Source organism: Cebus imitator, unplaced genomic scaffold (genome assembly GCF_001604975.1).
Source record: "Cebus imitator isolate Cc_AM_T3 unplaced genomic scaffold, Cebus_imitator-1.0 Scaffold189, whole genome shotgun sequence".
NCBI lineage: Eukaryota > Metazoa > Chordata > Mammalia > Primates > Cebidae > Cebus > Cebus imitator.
In genome coordinates, this window is record NW_016107504.1 from 1,407,856 (window position 1) to 1,424,621 (window position 16,766).

General features: G+C 47.4%; 1 protein-coding gene across 5 annotated transcripts in view; it reads right to left on the reverse strand.

Annotated features, from left to right (window-relative positions):
• Nucleotides 1-13,221, reverse strand: part of TSC22D3 (TSC22 domain family member 3) — a 65,979-nt gene extending 52,758 nt beyond the window's left edge. The window contains exons 1-2 of one of the 5 annotated variants that reach the window (XM_017546455.2): nucleotides 13,129-13,221; nucleotides 11,268-11,687 (exon numbers count right to left, since the gene is read on the reverse strand). In XM_017546455.2, coding sequence (XP_017401944.1) covers nucleotides 11,268-11,687; nucleotides 13,129-13,175 — 467 coding nt within the window. In that variant the 5' untranslated portion in view covers nucleotides 13,176-13,221. Of the gene's footprint in view, nucleotides 1-11,267; nucleotides 11,688-11,947; nucleotides 12,152-12,314; nucleotides 12,437-12,751; nucleotides 12,867-13,128 lie in introns of those variants that run through there. The other 4 variants (XM_037744945.1, XM_037744946.1, XM_037744944.1 and 1 more) reach the window with 4 other exon arrangements.
• Nucleotides 13,222-16,766: the final 3,545 nt, after the last annotated feature.

Here is a 16,766-nt window from a genome sequence, read left to right on the forward strand (position 1 = left end):
CTCAGCTAATTTTTTGTATGTTTAGTAGAGACGGGGTTTCACCATGTTGACCAGGATGGTCTCGATCTCTTGACCTCGTGATCCACCCGCCTTGGCCTGCCAAAGTGCTGGGATTATAGGCATGAGCCACTGTGCCCGGCCTTGTGTGTTTCTTATTATATCCCCAGTACCTGCCACTGAGTCTGGCTAACGAAAGCGTGCAATGAATATTTGTTCTTGACGGAAGCTGTTTATGAACTTAAACATGAATTCTCCAGAGTACTGGCGGGAAAGGATGTGGGGACAGATGTGTCCAAGACACTAACCTGGGAAGAGGGCCCCAGAGAGTGAGGATGGAACATTAACCATAAACAACACCTTTCTTCCCCAGTTTACCTGAGGCTGTTTCCTTTTGCCACCCCTGTTCCATCAGCTTGAGGCTTCTTACCTTTCTCAACCCTACCCTGAGGCTTTCATTTATAGGTTACCTGGGAAGAAGGGTTTGACCAGGGTGCAAACAAGGTAAAAATGTCACCCTGCAGGGCCATCAGCAATTGTTTTTCAGAGAGATTTGGGCGGATGGTTTATATATTCTTATGGTAGCACCATGACACACCCCTGCTTCTGTTACCCACCTCAGAAGGGGCCCTGTGGAGACCGAAGCCAGAGCTGCACAGATGGAAAGCCACAGCTCCTAGGCTCCTTTGGTGCCCACCCTCGACTGCACATCCTGGTTCTACCCTGCTCAACTCTCCTTGTTCTGTTGGGCTTTCTCCAGGATAAGGGGGAGGTGCCTTCCTACTCCCAGGTCCCAAAGGCTTCTGCCTCCCCAGGGCTAGCCCAGGTTCCTGAGGAGAGGGTGCTAGGGCACGGCTTGTCCTGTATCAGAGAGGGGCAATGAGAGGAGGGACAGCGTGGGCCTTTCTCTCTTGTTCCTAAATCAATGGTGAATCTGCGTTTCAGCCCAGAAGGAATCAAAAGTGTCCCCACCACAGGCCAGCCCCTTCCTAGTCAAGAGCCCTGCTGGATTAGCGAGGTTCTCCTCCCCTCTCCCAATCAGAAAGCTTCCCCGCTTCCCACTGTGCCAAAGCCAACCCATTCTTTGAGGCCCTGCTGGAAGCCACCGCCATAAAGAGACTCTCCCTTCCTAGTTTGCTTTGGCACCATCCAAGCTCCAGACCTGTGGACCCCAGGAGCAGTAAGCTTAGGCCTTTCCCTTAAGGAGTAGGAGGCTGGACTGGGTTCTCAGAAGCCTGCAACCACACCAGTGCTTTATTTCCTGCTGGCCTTGGATGCAGCTGCTCCACTCCTTCCTGCTATACTCTCAGCTCCTCAGAGCCCTGATCCTAGCCTCTGACATCTACTGTGTCCTTTACAGTGCTTAGCAAGATAGACTTTCAATAAATCCTCAGTCGGCGCTCAATAAATAGCAGGCCCTTGGTCAATAAATGATGGATTGATTAATTGAAGTGCCTGGTCACTTTGGTACAAGGCCGAATGAGGTGCTGCCATCATTCATTTTTCCGTGCACCTAGGCAGGTAGATTAAGTTGCCTTACAACTGAGCAGTTCTTTTTCTTATTATTTCTTTGTTTTGTTTTCTTTGTTTACTTTTCTTTTTTACTGCTACAGCCTATGAACCAAAAAGGCAGAGGGGATAGGGAGAAGCAAGGGGCTGGAAGCTTGGGAGGAGTTCCACAAAGGAAAATTCTGCATCTCCATCTCAGGTCCCTCAATTTTCACTGGATTCTGTGATCTGGGGTATTAGGGGTGCCCAGCTCTTCTGAGCCCTGAGATGGTAGTCTTGAGCTTGCTCAAGGACTAATGAGTCATCTTTGGATACAAATCATGCCTGCTGGTAATTCCCACACCACCTTTTTGACTTTATTTCCCTGTTTCTTTCTCTCTTTCTTGGAGTGGAGAGCAGTATCCCTACCTACTCTCAGCCTGTGAGCCATTTGCCTGATGGCAACACATGTGAGACAAGCTGGGGCAAAGACAAGCAAAGAGAAGAAGAGGAGCTATTGGTTCAATCACAAACCTTGAGCTGGTGGAATATTAAATTGATGGGGATATTCTGTGCTGCAGATAGTCATATTCCTTATTAGAGAAACCTGTCATAGAATCTGGCAATACTAACTTCACTGGGGACTCAGTTCCACTAAGCGGGTAATGTAATTTTCTGAACAGACCAGGCAGAGAGCTAAGAATCATTGTGAATTCAGGTCAACCTGGGGACTTTGAGACTTCATGGAGCATGGACTGGGAATTGGCTCTTGAAAGGCCTTCCTTTAAACAGCTCCTCCAACTTCCGGTAAAGCCCCTCCAGCTTCCGGTAAACCCTTTCACTTGGTGTCAGTTAGCCTGGAGGCCCCCATTCCCTCCTGCCCCAGCCCAACCAATAGTTTCTGAACCAACAAGCAGATGCAAAATGAAGAGGGACTTCTGCGACCTGTTCTGGGGCCTCTCTGTGCACCATGCAGTTTCTTTAGCAGCGCATTATCAGGTGATAGTAGGTTCCTCCCTGTCACCTCCAAAATGCCTCAAGCCAAACTAAGTTCACTCCAGCTTGCCTGTCTGCTTAAATTTACCGCTGAATGTGGGGGCTGAGGGTGGGGCAGGGGCAGGCTTTGTGGCCTGGCATTTGCCTCTGAGCAGAGCGCTTGCCTGACACCGAGGAGAGTAGGCTTTTCCTTGGGAAGTATGATGAGCTTGACTTGGACCCCCAGCAGGCTTCCAAATGCCTGCCCCCAGGGAAGCATACCACTGAGCAAGCAGAAGCAGCAGTGTGATGCCTCAGTAACCTGGCTCTCTTACATAAGACACTATGCTAGTTATGAGTCAGGGCCCCTGGGCTGGCCTATGCCCAGCCTAGTCTGGGAATGAGGCTAAACGGCAGCACTGAATGAGGGGTGTCTTGGGATGGGGGTAAGCCAGGAAGGAGCCGTTGGAGTTGCTTCCTTTCCTCTCACTTCTCCTCTTCTTCCTTAGGGATAGCTCCAGCCAGTCACCAGCCTAGATAGCAGGGAGCGGGAATCCAGGCCAGACCCCTAAGCCGTGAGCAGCTGCTCTCCATCTCCCCTGAAGAGATTAGATGAAGTGGGTTGTATAATCAAGGATATTCTGTGAGTAAAGTCTTCCTTCAAGGAAGGATGGGAAGGTCCCTATGGTGCTCTGTCCATAGGCAGGGGCCCGATTTCAGGCTGTACCTATTTGAAGAAAGTGGCTCCCAGGAGAGGAAGGCCAATGGTGAGCCTGGGTCATCACTGATCAAGCTTGCTTCCAGCTCTTGTTTTCCCTTGGGCTAGTGTCTGCACAATGCGAAGCTTTCCATTCAGTCTCCTGTGCTGGCTGGGATCTTAACGACTCTTACACAGTTAGTTTCCAGAAGGGCCACAGCTACTTTGAGGCAGGAATTTTCAGCTAGAAGGTACAAGTGAACTTGCCTTGCCTGCTGATAAAATTCCCTCCTGCCTGGAATAGCATCGGGAAAAGCTTGCTTTCTACTCTCACGGATCCCATCTTAGCCCCACTTCAACTCTAGTTAAGCTGGATTTCAGTATGTTAGACAGTGGCCTCCAAAAGACATTTTCCCTGACATGACTCTTTATCACACCTAGGTTGCCCTGAAACTGGGATCTAGCCTTCCGGCCTTCATGGGGCTCCTGCTAGCCCATGGGGTTCTACGGAGGGCCTTCTCTGCCAAAGCTGTGGTGCTACAGCAATGTCCCATTATTGCAGGCTTTGGGACAGCACAGTATGTTCTGAGCCATTTTTGCTCTCTTTATTTAAAAGGAAATTTCATCTTTCTGACCCCTGTGGTCATGGACTGCTCTCCCTTGAGTGCGCTGGGCACACAAAATACCCCATCAAGTGAACCTAAGCTTTAGTCCTAACTTAGCACATTGGTTTCTCCAGGGCTCAACAGGCTACTGCACGACACCAACCAATTTGTTATGCAAACCCAACCAGCTATGGCAGATTATAGCTTTACAGTTATCTTGAGGGATGCCTTACATAAGAAGAGGAGAAAGTTCAGGTAGGAGCAGAATCACAATCAGCAAACAGCGCAACAGCCACCACCAGGTGCAAACATGGCCAACCTCATTCCTCCCAACCAACCCACAAGGCGAGGGTGCAAGAACTCTGCAGGGTTCCATCACCCAGGAGGCCTAGAGGTCTTGGCAGTCTTGGCCAGATACATCCATCTCCATTTTACCCAGACTCCTTGGCCTTCAGGACCTAATATGGAAAGGAGCCAACACTCTACCTGGAATGGAGAGCTTGTTAGTTTATCTGCAAGTGCAAATATAAGCAGGACTGTTAACCTTTTCTTTAGGCAGGGAAGAAAACTAAGGTCACCCTGGAAAGCATTATTTACCTAGGTGTGGACTCACATGGGTCCACTCCTGGCAGAAACTGAGGAGTAGATGAAATTCATGCTCTGTGCTTCCCACCATTCTTTAAGAGCATGAACCTTCCAAACAGACCTCTTGAACTCTCATGCTGTCCGGTCCCTGTGCTGTAACAGCCCACCCAAGCTAGCCCTTCCATGGACTCTAGCCCCATCTCTCTACCTCTCTCCTCCAAACTTGGCTTTGCCACATTCCAGTCCCATGGGACCCTATTCCCAGTGAGCTGTCACCATGACCAGAGGTCTGATAAATAATATGAAGTAGTTAATGGCAAGTAATGGTGTCATATGTTACTCTCCCTCTTTTAAAAGATACGCTAGATCTTGGCCATTCATGAGAGATACACACTAAAACTTTTCCCAGTCTCTAACTCACAGATGCAATCTCTAAAGCATGTCATTTCCTCCATAAAACATCTATTTCCAGGCAGCACTATCACTTTACTAAACTTCCTAGCTTTCTTTTTTCATTGTAATTACTAGTGCCAGCAGCTGGCTTAGAGAGGGAACATTCTCCTCAAAGAATGCCCTGAGACATTTGCTCACTTTATGACAGGTTCCTACATATGTGTGAACTACGAGCAGTAGACCACAAAATTGTGTTGAAAGTAGGTGCCGGCCAATGCCACTCCTAGGTATATACACCAAAGAACTGAAAGCAGGGACTCAAACAGATACTTGTACACCAGTGTTCATAGCAGCATTCTTCATAGTAGTCAAAAAAGGGAAACAATCTAAGTGTTCACTGACAGGTGAATGGATAAGCGAAAGTGGTATATCCATATAATAGCATTTTATTTGGCCGTAAAAAGAATGAAGCACCAATACGTGCTACAACATGGATGAACTCTGAAAACATGCTGAGTGATAGAAGCCAAACACAAAATATTGTATGGTTCCATTTATATGAAATATCTAAATAGGCAAATCGATAGAGACAGAAAATAGAATAGGGGTTACCGAGGGTAGTGGGAGGTGGAAATGGGGAAATGGAGAGTTATTGTTTAATGGGTACAGAGTTTTTGTTTGGGATGATGACAAAATTTTGGGAATGGTGATGGGTTACACAACATTGTGAATGTAGCTAATGCCACTGAATCATACACTTAAAAATGGTTAAAATGGCAAATTTTATGTTATATATATTTTACCACTATTATATATGTATTATGTACAATATATACATATAATACATCTCTCTCTTTCACACACACACACACACACACACACACTAGTAGATGTGGGATAGGGCACCAAGTTCACTCATTGGTGAAAGGATGGGTCTCCACATACTAGCCTCCTGGCATATGCGATTCACATCTGTGCCTCAGCAAAAAGACAGTTTCTTACAAGTCAGAGTTCTCATGAAGTATCCAAACCATGAATGTTAAGTTTGCAAATGCATTTGTGTTTTTAATGGAGAATGTCCCTTAATCCAAGAATGCCTATTCTTTGTCAGACCACTAGGCACTCAGGAAATAGTTATTTTAAATTACTTTGGGCTATGAAAGGACTTTTGAAGCTTGATACCAAAAGCAAAAATCACAAAGGCAAAGAATGACAGGCTTAACCACATAGAAACCCAAAACCGCTCTACAGCAAGTAACTCCATCCTCAAAATCAAATGGTAAATTAGTTGACAATGGGTTGCAATCTCTAATACAGGGTTTCTCACAGTGTGGTCTGCATACCAGCGGTGCTCTGGGAGAGGAGTTTTAGATGCTACATGGACAGAGAACTGAATCTTAAATACTATGAACTTAGGCACTACAGCAGGCAGCCACTCAAATCACACCTTGTGAGTGGCCACCTCCTCAGAAGCCAGGTCCAGGAATATACATTATGAAATTACTTGTTCTCAAACTCACTGAGAGACACACAAATAATTTTTTGCACAAATTTTTCTTGAAAACTTGATCTCCAAATGTATATCCTTCCCCTTTGTTACCATATTAATAGGGGATATTTAATGAATTAGCACACCTAAAGCAATTAGAAATGTTTGCTATTTTATTATTTTCTGAGCATCTATGCATGGGAACCAGTTGGGACCAGGTCAGAGGCTTAAAGGTAGAATTCTAGGCTTTTTAGAGCCAGAAGGTAACTTGGATCCAGAGTATTTCAGACCACACTAGCCAGCTATGCTCTGGGGCCAAAGGTACAGTAGAGCTGATTCAAAAGTTTTGGGTAAAATCTTAGAATAAATTTAAGGTTATAGCGACAACAATCACAACAAATACTGACAAAGCTCCAATTCCAGTTTGTTATACCTTACAGGTCAGAGAATTAAGGAAGGCTCTTCAAATGTCAACTAAGGAAAAAAGGAAGATTTTTTTTTTGAGACCGGGTCTTGCTCTGTTGCCCAGACTGGAGTGCAGTGGTGCAATCTCAGCTCACTGCAGCCTCTGCTCCCTGGGTTCCAGCGATTCTCCTGCCTCAGCCTCCTGGGTAGCTGGGATAACAGGAGTACGCAACCAAGCCCCCCTAATTTTTATATGTTTAATAGAGACAGGGTTTTGCCATGTTGGCCAGGCTGGTCTTGAACTCCTGACCTCAGGTTATCTGCCTGCCTCAGCCTCCCAAAGTGCTCGAATTACAGGCATGAGCCACTGCACCCAGCCAGGAAGCTTTTTCATATGCTATGTTAAAATTGGAAACTTCTGCTGTTTGCCCAGAATATTCTATCTCCCGCCTAAGTTTTCCAGCATTAGAAGCATATACAAATAACAAGGTGGAGTCCCCTAATAATATGGTGACGAAGCATCTCAGTTTCCCTAGGACTGTTCCAGTTTGAGCACAAGTAGTCCTGTATCCCAGCACTAGGATGGTTGGTTTTCCTACCTAATAGGAAGGAAGGTCAAATGGACATTTTTGATAATTTGGAAAAGTTCTGAGCTCACATTTACCTCTGCTTCATAGACAATCCTTAAGTGTTCGAAGAATTTCTTTAGCATTAGTTTAGTTACTTAGTGTTCTTAACAATTCTTTCTTCACAGACAATTCAGGCTCTACTCTTCATTGTGAGGCATTGGGCAAGCTACTTAATTTTTTCCAAGCCTCAATTTCCTTCTTTATAAAATGAAAATGGGTGATAATAGTACCCATTCTGCCTGGCGTGCTGGCTCATGCCTGTAATCCCAGCACTTTGAGAGGCCGAGGTGGGTGGATCATTTGAGGTCAGGAGTTCGAGACTAGCCTGACCAATATGGTGAAACCTTGTCTCTGCTAAAAAACAAAAATTAACTGGGTGTGGTGGTGTGAGCCTGTAGTTCCAGCTACTGGAGAGGCTGAGACAGGAGAATTGCTTGAACCCAGGAGGTGAAGGTTGCAGTGAGCTGAGATCGTGCCACTGCACTCCAGCCTGGGTGGTAGAGCGAGACTTGTCTCTAAATAAATAAATAAATAAATAGTATCCATTCCATAGAATTAGTGTAAATATTAAATGAGATTACACAGATATAACACTTAGTATACACTGTGAATGTTCAGTAAGTGTTAGTTGTTAATCTATTATAGTTATCAGTTACATAACACCAGATTGGAGGGATGATGTTTAAAATACACCTCACCCCCAACCCAGTAGTATACAGGCACCGTTTACATACCAACAGGCTGCATGCCCATACTCACTGATTCGTGTGTATATACACAGTACTGTCTATTAGGACCTCCACCAGGCTATGAGACTTACTGCATGTGGTTAAAACGGAAGGAAAACAACTTTTAAACCTTAAGAAGGAAAACTAGCACAGAATGGAGCTGTAAATTCTTTACAAGGTACCAAAGTAGTCATCCAACCAAAGAAGCCTTTATTGAATATTGGCTGTATAACTGAAAGCAAGGGAAGACCAAGCAAGTAAAACACAGCCCTACCCTCAAATTGCTTACACTCTTGTGTTCCAAGGAAACCAAGAACCAAGCTGGGAGCCAGGGACAGGTCAAAGCAGATAAAGCAGATATAAATCTAGAATGTGCCCTGCCCTTCTTCCCAAGAATATAGGAGCCCTCTCAGCAGGGGAATAGAATGCAGGAGGAGGGGTGGGGAGAGTAGCTTCTTCAGCAGAAGAGGCCTTGAAAGTCGGCAGAGGAAAAAAAACACCCAACAGGAACCTGAAATGTCAAATCATTAAATGGAATAAGGGTAAAAACAATGGCTGAAGTACGATGATAGAAATCCAGGGAAATTAATGAAGAAGGCAAATGTTCACTTAGGAGAAGGCTGTCCACCACAGATATTGGAGAAGCCCCATGACCAGCAATAATGGTCTTCTTGTTTGCTAATGAGCATGTAATACTGGGCAAAACCTAAACTGAATTCAGAATCTCCAGTCTCTAAGGTCCCAGTTGTCAAGGAAAACAGGAGGGGATCAGTGGCTCACACCCGTGATCCTGGCACTTTGGGAGGCTGAGGTGGGTGGATCGCTTGAGCCCAAGAGTTCGAGACCAGCCTGGGCAATATGGCAAGACCCTGTCTGTATAAAAAATATAAAAATTAGCCGGTTGGTGGTGTGTGCCTATAATCCCAGCTACTCGGGAGGCTGAAGTGGGATTGATTGATTGAGCCCAGGAGTTTGAGACTGCAGTGAGCTGTGATCACGCAACTGCACTCCAGCCTGGGTGACAGAGTGAGACCCTGTGTCAGGAGGGAAAAAAAAAGCAAGAGAATGCTTTGTCCTCTTAGAACTACAAGACTGTTACCACAGGACCCTGTTACTCCCCAGCCTCAGCGAAGCCTCAGAGCTTGCTGGTTAGCTACTCAGTGGTTTTGAACGCTGAGTGAGTTGCTCTGATCGAAGAAGGCACGGTGCTCACATACACCTTTCCTACAATTTGCCTTCTTCCCTCAACCAACACCACCCCCCTACATATCCAACCTGTTGCATTTCCAGGCTTTGCCAAGAATTAAGAGTCAATAAACTCATGTTAGTGGAGTAGATGACAAAGGAGGTATTCCCTTTTCACAAACCCAAACAACCGGGATGCTCCCGAGGTGTGGCACAAGTAAACACTTTGACCTCAGGCTTTTAGCCTCACACTTCTCTCACCCAGGCTTGACCCTCTTAGGCCCAGAACCAGAGGAAGCGCCCCTTCTCACACTTTCCTAAACCCTGGAGTGGCAGTTTCTCTCCCAGTTGAACAAATGCAAATGCTAGGATCGCTCTTTCCAGGTTTTTCTCCTACCCCTCCCCCACTGCCACTCTCCAACAGAGACAGGCAGGATCCTTAGGAGCCTGTTAGGGCTTTCGCTCGGCAGGGTTTCAGGGTCTGTGGGCTGAATACACTTGTATTAATCTTTCACCAGAAATGAAGATTCCCTTGAAACCTTTCTGTCCACAGCTGGGTTTATTTTATTATTTTTAAAAATTCAGCCTGCTTTATTTTAGACAATAAGATAATTTGATGCCTAAAGTAAAATAATAGATGAGAAAGGGCTTCAATGGTGTCGAAAATGCCCGAGAAATACAACTTGTTATAATAACATTAACGAAGTTAGCAGCCCTGCTTGTCTTGCCCAGAATCACTGGGGCTGGGCTGAGGGGGAGGCAATGGTGGCTTTGTCTTGGGGCAAGGGAGACAAATCTGCTCTTAACATTAAGTAAGGATAGCGCCTGCTTTTCTCGATTGCTTTTAAAACTTCCTATTTGAGCCTTCTTGCACTGCAAATATTTTGTAGGTGCTCAGAATTTCTTATTACTTTGTCTGGGCACACCACCTGCCTACAACCTAGAATCTCAGAGCTAAAAGGAAGGCAACCTTACAGAGGTCAGGCGACTTGCTGAGGCTCATACAAACGGGTGAAGCCGTAACTTGTACTACAACCCAGGTCTCCCACAGTGGTGATGTCTTTCTCTTACATAACCTGTGTTGCTGAGGAAGAATAAATCCTCCCTTCACACACACACACACACACACACACACACACACACACACGCTGGTGCCCTGTCCTGATGGTGCTAAGGACACCAAACCCATAGCTGGGTTTCCTGACGTTGTCTCCCCTGCCTCTAAATTGCCCCAGTTGTTCCCCCAGACTGGTTCTTGCCAGAGTGTCTCAAACTGAAGGACAGCAGCTGCCTTGGGTCTTCCCATTGTGCTTTTCTCCTGCCTTGTCCTCTCCTTGCTTCCCCAGCAGGATTTCTAGAAAGCTTGATCACTACTCCGACACATGCCTGCAACGACATGGATTCATCCACCCTCCTGCCACACATAGTTCTTGAGGCACTCAGGATGTCCCAGGGTACTCTCTGGGGTTGCGCTTAGCTTACATTAGAAATTGAAGGCTGTGATCCATGGAGGAGGTGAATGCCTACCATCCAGAGGCTCAAGAAATTCTCACAAGTCTCTGGTTTTTAAAAATTTCCCCCTCCCCCTCTCCCACCACCTGCAGTTTAATTTGTCTTGACATTTTGCTTGCCCTCACTGTCAGTCAGGGCCACTCAGTAATTTAAAAGCCCTTGCAGTTTCAACCTGAGTTTGCTCATTGAGAGATGGACTTTTGAGAAGGGTAGAACTTTCAACTCCAGAAGACCCCATGGCGGAATCTCCAAAGGGAATTACGGAAATGTATGCATTTGAGAAGGGGGTACTTTCGGCTACCTCCAAACCATCTGGGGTCTGCCCACCTTCAGGGCCCCAGGGGTCCCCGTCAGAAAGCCTTTGCAGGCACCTTTTAAAATAGGGCTCACACCTGCCAGGCCTTCCCTCAGCTCCGCAGTATTCCAGGCAACCTCAAGGTCCAGTCACTGCAGCCTGTGAGTCAGACCTCCCCAATGCCCCTCATGAACTTCCTAGTTGCCCATTTTGTCAGAGGTGAGGGTGCAGCAGAGGCTGGTGCGAGCAAGGACCGAGTTCCCACCGTGTGCCGAACCACCCACCTGTGGAAGAAGAGCAGGATGGAGAGCATGGTCTGGTCGATGTTGCGGTTGCAGATGCCCTCGTTGATCAGGTAGCAGGGGTCTCGCAGCACCGGCTCTAGTGAATCCTGCCGCATTATGCTGTTGAGCTTGTCGGTATTGAGGTTCTCAAAGACCAGCTTTTCCTGCAGCTGCCGAAAGTTGCTCACTGTAGGGCTGCCCGGGTTGTTCCCGCTGCTGCCTCGCTGGAGCCCGCTCCGGTGGGCCAGGTCCAGGCAGCAGTTGCAGCAGTCGAGACCGACAGGTGAGCGGCAGTCGATCTTGGACTGGGCCATCTTCTCAGGCTCGGAGGTCGCCTGGCCTGAGGGGTCAGGGGCGGCTGGCAGGTGCGCGCCCGCCGGGCTGGCCTGAGGGGACTCCAGGGTGCCTGGAAAAGACAAGCTGTAAGGAAAAGAGTTGGAAATTAGCGCCTAAAGCCAGTCACCGTCGGCTCGGCCCCCTTCTGGCTGTACTGCTCCCTGCTCCGGGTGCGAATAGAAACAGCTGGACAAACAGCTCTGAGCGGATCCTTCGGGCTCACTTCCTCCTCTTCCTCCTCCTCCTCCCCCTCCTCTTGAGGCCGGGGCCGCCCCACTGAGGTGCCACACGCGGCCCCAGCGCAGTCCCAAGTTTCCCAAGTGTGAGCAGGGATTGGGGCGGACCTGTGGCGGCAGGAAGGGCGGGCAGCAGGGCAGAGGGAGAGCCGGGGCGCGCCCTTGCTCCCTCCCTCCTTTGCTCCCTCCCTCCCCGGCTTGCAGGCTCTCCGGCTCTCGGGCTCCCCTGGGCTGTGACGGCTGAGCGGTGGCAGGAGCTGAGAGCAAGTGAGCGAGTGGGCGAGCTGCACGCTCTGGAGTCAGCACGGGAATATGACAGCATGTAAATTATCACAGAGGGGCCGGCGGAGGACGCTCCTCCGCCGCTTCCCTGGCAGGCAGGCGCTGGCCCCGAGCGGGCTGGATCCTGCCCCTCCACCCCCCGCCCTGCCCCACCCGCACCCTCGTGCCCTGGCATCCAGGCTGCCGCTCGCACCCTCGCCCGCGCTCAAGGGAGCGGGCCCGGCTCTCTCTCGGCGTGCCAGACGTTTGGGTTCGGGCTGTCTCAGCGCTGATGGCGCATCCTCGGCCAGAAATACGCACGCAGCCCCGCGCCCCCCTAGTGGCCGGGTCTCGCGGGGCTCCAGCTCTGCGGGAGGGCAAACGTCTCTAGTCTCACCTCGAATGGGTCCCCCTACAGGAGAGACGACGCCCTAGAGAGCCCCAAGTGGCCTTAAACCGCCGCGCCCCATAAGCCTGTTTGTTTTTTGTTTTTTTGAGGGGGGCGTGCAAGGAGAGCGGTTGCCTCTGCAGAGTCAGAGAGTGCCAGGCACACATGAGGAGTACCCAATAAATGCTTTAAGCAAAACTCATAAGCACGCTCCAACTCGCTTCAGTTTCTGTCTCTTTCTGCTCACTTAACGGTATCCTCACCTCCTTTCCCGGTTCGCTGTGTCCTCTCTTCCCTGAACCCCTCAGAGTCTGTCTCTGTCCCAGCTTCCCTCTGCCCCTTCGCAGTCTCTCCTCAATCCTCCCCTTCCTTCTCTCTGCTCTTCTGCTTCCACTCATTTCACTATTTCCCTCATTTATTTCTCTTTTCTTTTTTCTTTACCGATTTCCTTTACTTTCTCCCCCACTTCCTTTCTTTTACCTTTCTTTCCTTGTTTCTTTTTTCCTTTTCTCTATTGTCTCATTTCCCTTTTCTCCTCTTTCCTCTTTCTCTCATTTTCTCCCCCTCGTCATTTCCCTTATTTTATTTTTCCCTCATTTCTCTTACTTCAGCATGCCGTCTGTTTCCTCACGTCATTTACCGTCTCCTGTTTCTCCAAATTTGCTTTCCTCCTCCTTTTCTGAACATCACCTGCCGCCTTCGTTGATCTCCGTCTGTCCTTCCCCTTTCAATAGAAGTACCGAGCGCATGTTCACAGGCCTGAGGGGCAGCCCCCAGCTCTGTAAGATGGAGGGATGTTGTGGGTGGGCAAGTGGTGGGTTTCCAGGGTGCTTCAGAACTCAGAGACTTGGAATACTTTAAATGTGTAGGATTCAATAATTATTAGTGTCTGAAAAAAAGTTAAACTTTTCATGATGTCCAGTTTTCACGTAAAACTCAGATTTACATTTCAGTCAGTACTCCCCACCCCTCTTTCGGCTCCTTCATTCACAAGTCCGGCCTTTGAAAATAGAGCGGTATATACTGCCATCTAGTGCCCAAGACATCAAACATTCTCTGCCTGCGTCACAGAGTTAGCTCTTTGAGAGGCACCAGAGGTGCTTCCTGGTGGAATCCACAGTGCATTGGTTCTGAGAGTAGCAGGGAAGAAGTGTAGGAGGCGGAATTCCTACGCTAAGAGAGCTCCTTGGCCAAGCTAATAGGCAGGAACACCAATCACGGCCTTTTTCTCTAGTAGGACTTCACTTGGCCAGAGTCCCTGCAGATTGGACTTCCCTAGATTTAAAACTTTCTCCAGGTACCACAAGTATCAGCCCTGCGATTAAGAGCAAAGGGCAGCCAACTATCATAACTCTTACCTAAGGCCCTGTGGGTCATATATGTGCCCTGCAATTTGGGGGAAATGGAGGTGGGGTGGTGCTCTCTAAGCTGTAGCAGCCAGAAAGCCAGAAACAAGCTGTACCTCTGGCTCTTGATAGTATCCCAAGGTCAGAGATGCAAGAGGTGTTGGGGGTCACTGATCATAGCTGCAAACCTGAGAGTATGGTCCTTTTGTTCTAACAGACTGCTGAGGAGTCTCTGTTTCTCCTCTCAAACGCAAATCCTTTAGATGTATTAATTTCCCTTCTTCTTCTTTGCTTTAAAAAAAAATGTTCTTGGGTAAAAGCCAGAGGAGGTAGTAGAATATGAAATTTTGTCTGCATTGTGTAGACTTATAGTCTACTAAATTGTTTTTTAATTACAGTGTTTGTGTTTTTTCCTCTCGTTTATGATTATTTCATGTTAAACATTATAACAAAATACATTAGATCCATAAGTGTTTATTTACATTGTGTTTTGAGAACCGCTGGGACTTTCGTTTCTATATTTGCCTGAGTCCTCTTATCTCTGTGCATAACCTTGGGATGAGGGCCTGGTGGAAGTATTTCCTTCTTGGCATCTGGCACAATTAAACTCAAGATTCTGTCCCCTTGACATTTCCCTTGTTGTAGTCCTTGCTCTCAAGCAGTATTGTTAATAATTCAGTATAGCTTTCCATACTATATCCAGGTGGATCAAGAATAAATATAATTGAGATATATAAAAAAACTAGGTAGTTCAGAGATAGAGTTCAGAGAGCTACCATGTATTTGCATATAAGTCCAGCTTGTATTGACATATTGCATACCTCCTTGGGGGAAGGCTGACTGGGCAGGGCCACCTTGGCTCCCTTCTGTGAAGCCTTGCTTTGCTGACATACATTGTGTTGAATGGAGAGACTTTAAGCAGCAAAACATTCTTGCATAAACTCAGAAAGCAGAGGGGAGTCCCCACTTCCAGACAGAGCTGGTAGCTTTCTGGGTGGAGCAGAGCGAATAAGGGGCATCTTTTTCTCAGATGAAGTCATTCAACAGTCACTTACTGTGAGCTTGTCCTGTGCCAGGAACAAAACACAGCCCAAGTTCCCCAAGATTTAGTGGTCTAGCTGGAGAAACAGAGATGTAGACAGACAAAAACAGTACAAATAGTAAGTGGTGATGGAGACCTGGTGTGTGTGGACGGAGTAGGGGTGGCATGTCTTGTGAGGGTGTAGAGGAGGGGTAGGAGAGAAGGGCAATCTAGGTAGAGAGACTAGTGAATAGAGGCTTGGGGCTGAGAACAGTGTATGCTGATAGCCGGGTTTGGATTACAAAGCAGTTCAGTGTTACTGGAGAATAAAATGTGAGACACGGAAGCTGGTATAGTTATAGAAGTGCTTGTTATTAACGTAATAAATAACAAGATCTAGAAGCAACTCGGATAACCATGGCAACTTGAAAGTAATGATAATTGTAAACGTATTTAAAGATAGCTGTAGTAACAGTAATGTGACATAAAACTGTGATTTCTATTGGTGACAAAGTCACAGGTACTGCTAACACTATTGTGATCTGTTCTCTGCATTTGTAGTTGAAGGAAATCTAAATTTTAGAGATTGGTGGAAATAAAGAGGTAATATTTTCCCATCTAAGTTAATTTATCCCCTGAATTCTTATTTTATTTTTGACTTTTTGAAGTAGTTTTGCTTTTGTTGCCCAGGCTGGAGTGCAATGGCGCGATTTCGACTCATTGCAACCTCTGCCTCCCAGGTTCAAGTGATTCTCCTGCCTCAGGATCCCAAGTAGCTGGAATTACAGGCATGTGCCACCACACCCAGCTAATTCTGTATTTTTAGTAGAGGTGGGGTTTTGCCATGTCGGCCAGGCCAGTTTTGAACCCCTGACCTCAGGTGATCCACCTGCCTCAGCCTCCCAAAGTACTGGACATATAGGCATGACCCACCATGCCCAGTCTATCCCCTGAATTTTTAAAGGTACCTGTTCTAAGGCCAGGTGCAGTGGCACATGCCTGTAATCCCAGCACTTTGAGAGGCCAGAGTGGGCGAATCCCTCCAGGCCAAGAGTTCAAGACCAGCCTGGGCCACCTGGCAAAACACTATCTCTACAAAAAGTACAAAAATTTGCTGGGCATGCTGATGTGCATCTGTAGTCCCAGCTATGCAGGGAGGATCACCTGAGCCTGGGGAGGTCGAGGCTGCAGTAAGCAGCGATTTTTTGACTGCACTCCAGCCTGGGAGAAGAGTTCTAGACCAACCGCCTTATAATATTAATAACAATATTAGATGAATAAACCTTTGCTATATGCCAAGCACTGTGCTAAAAGCTTTATAGCCATTTTCTATTATTGATTCATCATCACAAGCCTGTGTGGCAGCCTTGTTTGAATAGTTCTCAGAGACATGGAATTGTTTTCTAAGGTTACACAGCCGGCAAGAGGCAGAGATGGGACTTGACCCTGATTCAGTGTCACTTAAGCCCCACTCAAACTTCAGGCCTTGGATTTGCACCAGGATGCTTACGTTAGAATCACCTGGGAAGTTTACTTTTTTTTTTTTTTTTTTTTTTTGAGACAGAGCCTCACTCTGTCACCCAGGCTGAAGTGCAGTGGCACAATCTAGACTCACTGCAACCTCTGCCTCCTGGGTTCGAGCGATTCTTGTGCCTCAGCCTCCCGAGTAGCTGGGATTACAGGCAGGCGTCATCACACCGGGCTTATTTTTGTATTTTTAGTAGAGACGGGGTTGCTCCATATTGCGCAGGCTGCCCTTGAACTCCTGAGCTTAAGCGATCCACCTGCCTTTGTCTCCCTAAATTCTGGGATTACAGGAGCCACCAAACCCGGTCTTAATATTGTTATTATTATCATTATTATTGTCATTGAGACAGGGTCTTCCTCTGTCGCCCAGACCTGGAGTGCAGT